The 6194-nt window shown below is 54.2% G+C and overlaps 1 protein-coding gene across 2 annotated transcripts in view; it reads left to right on the top strand.

The window, feature by feature from the left end:
• The window catches only part of ERBB2 (erb-b2 receptor tyrosine kinase 2), a 49678-nt gene that overhangs the window by 37425 nt on the left and 6059 nt on the right, over positions 1-6194 (top strand). For both annotated transcript variants that reach the window (XM_025202926.1, XM_006022547.2), the window contains 8 exons: positions 690-737; positions 1112-1250; positions 1788-1910; positions 2413-2511; positions 3070-3255; positions 4064-4219; positions 5764-5839; positions 5919-6065. In XM_025202926.1, the coding sequence (XP_025058711.1) occupies positions 690-737; positions 1112-1250; positions 1788-1910; positions 2413-2511; positions 3070-3255; positions 4064-4219; positions 5764-5839; positions 5919-6065 (974 nt within the window). The remainder of the gene's footprint in view (positions 1-689; positions 738-1111; positions 1251-1787; positions 1911-2412; positions 2512-3069; positions 3256-4063; positions 4220-5763; positions 5840-5918; positions 6066-6194) is intronic.

Here is a 6194-nt window from a genome sequence, read left to right as displayed (position 1 = left end):
CCAGGGACCAACTTTTGGGCTGAATATCTCCAGATCGACCACTCCCAGAGCCCTATTCTAAATTCATCAACGGACTCCCAAACCTGCATGTTCATGCGGACGACCCCTGGAGCTGACAGATGCCATCCAGTAGCCACCGAGGGGGGGGAAGTCCCACAAGGGTCAACGACCCCTGGATTGGGCAAACCTGAAAACTGGGGAGTGACCAAAGTCTGCCAGGGACAGATAAAAGGCAGTGAAAAGTGACCCTCAGTGGCGCCCTCTTGATCTCCAACTCGACCAGACCGGTCCAGCCAGAAGGACCAGCCGGCGACCCCCTTCTGGAGGATAACACCACGCTGAAAGAAGCCTCGACTGGCCATCGATGGCAGACTCCAGCACTTGTAGGATAGGTATACCTGACTCTGTAGCTTGCTACTGTGTGTGTGTGTATGTGTGTGCATGTGTGTGTGTGGGGGGGGAGGGGGACCAGCCCCAAGGTTTATGATTTAACTCATTACAGTGTTTCAATCTGCCTAATAAACTAGAATTTTAAGGATCCCGAGTTGGACATTTGTAGGAAAGAAGGACTGGAGGTGCCCCAGCAGATGACATAAGGCAGGAGACCATGTCACTTGGCACTGGAGATTTCCCCTGGCCCATCCATTTCCCATCAGTTAACCAGTCTTCTTCTCTATATCTTCCCCCAGGTGCACAATCCGGGACGAGGATGGTTGCCCCGTGGATCAGAAGCCAAGGTATTGTGCACCCCCACCATGCCCACCTCCCTGCTCCTGCCAAGTGCCCCCACATGTCACTTATAGGGTTTTGCCCTCTCTTGGGGAATCTGGATCCCTCTGCCTTGGTAGCTGTACTACCACCGTCTGGAAAGGGAACCCCAGAGGAAAAAATCCCTGTTGGGGAAGGAGGCAGCCCTACAGAACTCCCAGGACCAAGAGATCTGGGATGGTCCTGGACAGATCATCCTTCCCTATGGGCCTCCCTGGGAGACGTGTCCTGAGTAGACCCTCCCTTCACCCCAATCCATCCCTGTCCTCTGTAGGGAGTCAAATCAGTCTCCTTCATAGACTGACCCCCAGTGTAATTCAGCAGCCACCCCATCCTCTCCCAGCCAGGTGACATCCATCATTGCCAGCGTGGTTGGTGCCCTCCTGGCTTTGGTGCTTGTCCTCCTCACCATAGTGTGCATCAAGAGGAAGAGGCAGCAGGAGAGGAAGCACACGATGCGGCGCCTCCTGCAGGAGACCGAGGTATGGCAGAGGTCCCTAGCCTCATACCCCTAGTTCCCGGTCCTTGGGCTGCTCCCGATTCTCCATTTCCTACAGCAAGGGTGCTCAACCCCCAGGCCACAAGCCAAATCCAGCCCACAGAGCCATGGCATCTGGTTCACAGGGCTCCCCACAGGTCAGGAAATGTAGTGGCAGAGAAGCAGTGGCAATTAATACTGCCACTCCCTGGGGCTCCCCTGCTGCCAAATTCCCAAGTCATGCACAGCTAGATTGGGGCCTGACCATGCCCCTTTCCCTGACCTGGCCAGATCTGGGCTGGGCTTCCCCCATCCCCTCTTTGAACAGCCAGATTGGGCCCTGCCATGCCCACCCCATGTGCCTGATTGGGCCCACCAGCCAGATTCAGCCCATGGACGGAGCATGCACTGCCCATCCAACCTGCAGAGCAGAAAGGTTGACTGTCCTACAGAAATACAAGACAGGCCTCAGCAGGAGCTGACAGGTCCTGTGCTCCCTGGCTTGTGCCCTTAGTAATGCTGGTTCCCTCTTTACTGGCAGCTGGTGGAGCCGCTGACCCCCAGCGGGGCCCTCCCCAACCAGGCCCAGATGCGGATCCTCAAGGAGACTGAGCTCAAAAAAGTGAAAGTTTTGGGCTCTGGAGCCTTTGGCACTGTCTACAAGGTGAGACTGGGAGGGGGGGCATCAGGCACCTTCCAGAGCATGCCCGATGCTTCCCCCCTGCAAGAGTAAAGCATCAAGTGTTCAGGTTGGGAGTGCAGGGGCTGCAAGACTTCAGGGCAGGGTAGAGGGGTGAAACCATTGTTGTCTCAGTGGGCTGTGGGGAGCAGGGCTGAGAGCTGGGTAGATGCAGTGGGGAGCATCATGGCTGGGAGCTGTTAAGCCCACTTACTCAGACACTCAAGCAGCACCCACAGGCTCCTGTGGAGATGAGGGGATTATTCCTACCCTGAGGTCCTTTATCTGGTCCTCACCGAGCAAGGCTCATGCTTGAACAGGCAGCTGTGATAGCACATCCCCATTTCACCAGTGCCAGTGCTCAGCCCTTTGGCCATGACCTTTGGCTTCACCTAGCCCCAACTTCTGTGCTGACTTCATGGGGCCCATGGGAGCTCTCTCTGGGTTGCCGTGGCAATGTGCCCATGGCTTCCTCCTCCCTCCTCAGGGCATCTGGATCCCGGATGGCGAGAGCATCAAGATCCCTGTGGCCATCAAGGTCTTGAGAGAGAACACATCGCCCAAGGCCAACAAGGAGATCCTAGATGTGAGTGCACGTGATGTACATACACTGTGCACATGTGTTCCACTGCATGGCATATGCACAATGGCCTTGTGTGGGGATAGACTAACAAAACCAGCCATGCAGCTTCATTGCAAGCTACTAGATCATAGACCCTCATACAGGTCCCCTCTGGTCTGAGGGCTCAAACCACTAAGCCCCAATCAACACTCCATAGCAATAAACTGCCCGTGCCCCACAGAGCTACCCAAAGTGGCTCCTGCCCACCTGCGCCACTCTCATCCTGGGCACCTCAGCAGGTGGGTGTGATGAGTGGTGACAGCCTGCCTGGTTGTTACCCAGTTTGAACTATTGGGAAAGGGAAGGAGGGTGCCCTCATGCCATGTCCCTGTTTCCTCTCCACCCTGCAAGATTTCCTGATCACAGAGGGACCCCTGCAAGGTAGGGCCTTGAGTCTCCATGGGGCCCCAGGGGAATCAAGGAGTTGGGTCTGGTCTGGTCTGGGAGTCTCTCTCTCTCCATGGCTGGGTGGAGCCTCCTGCTGGGTGTTTTTGTTTCAAACTCCCTTCCTCTCCTCCCCAGGAGGCCTATGTGATGGCAGGCGTAGGCAGCCCCTATGTCTCCCGCCTGTTGGGCATCTGCCTCACCTCCACAGTGCAACTGGTCACCCAGCTCATGCCTTATGGCTGCCTCCTGGACTATGTGCGTGAGAACAAGGACCGCATTGGCTCCCAAGACCTGCTCAACTGGTGTGTGCAGATAGCAAAGGTAGGAGGATCCCTGGCAAGGTGGGAGGGATGGCTAATTGGCCTCATCACCAGTTAACACTTCTTGGGTGACTGAGTAGTACAGGTTCAAATCCCAGCTGAGCCCACTAGGCCATTTCCCACTCAGTGAGTTTACCCTGGTTAGGCTTTCTTTCCTCTGCTCAGGCATTAAAGATCATATGGTCATGCTCACAAGCATGGGGCAGACAGGGAAGGGGCTTTACAGCACTGCTGCCTCAAACTTGCACTGCATTCTGGTCATTCCCCATCCCAGAGGTGGCTGCATTTTTCCAGCATGTACCCCAGTGCTTGCATCCTCCAGGATGAAGGGTGTTATTCAAACCCAGGAAGCAAATTGATGTCAAAATGCAGCCACTGCCTCCCATCTCTGCAGTGCTAGAGGTTACTATGGCATTCAGTTCATGAGTGTGCTGACATCAGGCAGCTCCTTGGCACAAAAGGGCATCATTTCACATTCCCAAATGGCCTGCTGGGAATCAAGGGACTGTTACCTAGTGGGTAAAGCAGGAGGGTACAGGAGGACTCCTGGGTTCTGCTCCCAGCTCTGTCACTGACTTGCTGGGTGATTTTAGGTGACTCATTAGCCCTTTCTATGCCTCACTTTGAAGAGGTCTGTCCTCCAGAAGGGGTGGTTAAGTCTGATGTCTGCAGAGTGCTTTGAGACTTCCCCCAGAGGGCACCGCATTGCTAAGGTGGGCGAAGCAGTCAGATAGATGGATTCCCTGAGAGCTCCAGCCCCAGGGCTGAGGGTCATGGGTGTCTGTGTTGTTCTCCCCTCCAAACACCAGGGCATGAGCTACCTGGAGGATGTGCGGCTGGTGCACCGTGACCTGGCTGCTCGCAATGTCCTGGTGAAAAGCCCCAATCACGTGAAAATCACAGACTTTGGCCTGGCCCGGCTGCTGGACATCGATGAGACAGAGTACCACGCAGATGGGGGCAAGGTGAGGCATGTGGGACCCAATTCTGAGAAGCCAGCAATGAGCCTGGCCATAATCCACCATTAGCAGAGCTCCTCCCTGCAGCAGTGTCTCATTACAAGCACATGGTGACTGTGAGCTGTGGCTGGCACATGAGCAGGAAGCCATGGGAGTCCCTTGCCCGCCCCCCAAGTGCCAGGCTGAGAACAGTGAGGCTGGGGCACTGTACCACAGAGGGACACTTGCTGAACAGGGAGGGCAAGGTGGCACTGGGTTGGCTTCTCCTCATGCTGTCCTGGCAGAACACCCCTTTGCCCCAAATCAGCTCCATCCTCTGCTTCCTTCTCAGCCCAGTCATTGCTATGGCACTAATGATACCTCAAAGCAGGGCACTAACCTAGAGGTATCAAACTCATTTGGCCCCAAAGCCCCACACACCAGTGCCATGTGCAGCACACACTAGCCCTGGCCCCTTGCATAGCAGGTGGCACCTACACCAAACCAACCCTGCACACTGGATCTGTTACATAGCCCTGTGGGGCCAATCTGTGTGCCCCATCCAGGGCTGGCACCAGTGTGTGCTGTATGTGGCACGAGTCAGCGCAGCAGGCCAGATGACAGGGCTCCATGAGCTGGATCAGGCCATGGGCTGGATCTTTGACACTGCTGCCCATTGCCCCCCTCCTCCCCCCCACTACTGCACACACGTGCCCTCTTACCAGAAAGGGGCAACTCAGATGATGAGTGCCATTTCAATCTATCTAGGCTTCCTCCTCCTCATGTGCATGGATTCGGCATTTATTGTTGGCACCATGTCTGGGCTAATGCCTGTGACCTGGTTGCCAGTTGGTCTCTCTGCTGTGCCATTCTGATTGGTGCGTGAGCAGAGGTGTGTCCTGCAGCAATAGATGAGCGGGTGATGAACATAAGCCCTAATTGGGCTTACAGCTACTAGGCCTTTTTACTCAAGGAAGTGAACCACACTCAAATGGTGTGGTTCACTGAGCACTGCCTGTATGTACTAGCCAGGCCAATATGCCATAGTACAGGCTTTGTGGCCTTATTCTGTTTTTATGGTACTAGTGTATGGGGTAGGCCTGGGATCCATTTCTGCTGGTGTGAGACTGCAGGTGTATCTAGGAGTACTTGCTGCCATCTGATCCAATGGTGAAAGGTTGGTGGCAGGACCCAGTGAGCTACAGAACTAGAAAAACTGGTTAAATATTGAGATATGAGACTAGGAAAAGAAATATCAAACCTCAAAATATTTCACTTTCTAAATATAGCTGCACTGCCTTACAGGAGCTATAATTTGGATCCCTCTTTTTCTCATTCTGCTGTATGTGCTGGGCTCCCCAGCTGAACTTCAAATCCTTCAATGCATTGCTTCCCCTCACCCAGGGGGGAGACTGCGATGCATCAAGCGTGAGGTAGTCTGACCAGAGATCTCAGTTAGTATTTGCTGTTACCTGCAAACTGCTCCACCCATGGATGCCAAAGCTCCCAAATACATACAAGGCAAAGCTGAACTTACACCACCCATGTTGCTCTCTTTTTTCTGTACTCAGGTCCCCATCAAGTGGATGGCTCTGGAGTCCATCCTACGCCGGAAGTTCACTCACCAGAGTGATGTCTGGAGCTATGGTACGTTACATCCCCAGCTGTAGGGTCTCTGGTGGTGAAAATCCTGCTGCTCCTGGCCCTGACATATCTGACTTTCCAGGAGTGACAGTTTGGGAGCTGATGACCTTTGGGGCCAAACCATATGATGGAATCCCTGCCCGTGAGATCCCCGACCTCCTGGAGAAGGGGGAGAGGCTGCCACAGCCTCCCATCTGCACCATCGATGTCTATATGATCATGGTGAAATGTATGGACCTTTCAGTTTCTTATTTGTGGGCTGTATGACTAGGTGGCTTGTTTGATCTCCAGACTTCTACATGTGACTGAAGAATTCTTCACCAAAGGGCTAGGAGACTATAGTGTCAGGATGTGGAGA

This window comes from Alligator sinensis, unplaced genomic scaffold (genome assembly GCF_000455745.1).
Source record: "Alligator sinensis unplaced genomic scaffold, ASM45574v1 scaffold886_1, whole genome shotgun sequence".
NCBI lineage: Eukaryota > Metazoa > Chordata > Crocodylia > Alligatoridae > Alligator > Alligator sinensis.
The sequence above is the reverse complement of the archived record's forward strand: the minus strand, read 5'-3'. Positions and strand labels throughout refer to the sequence as shown.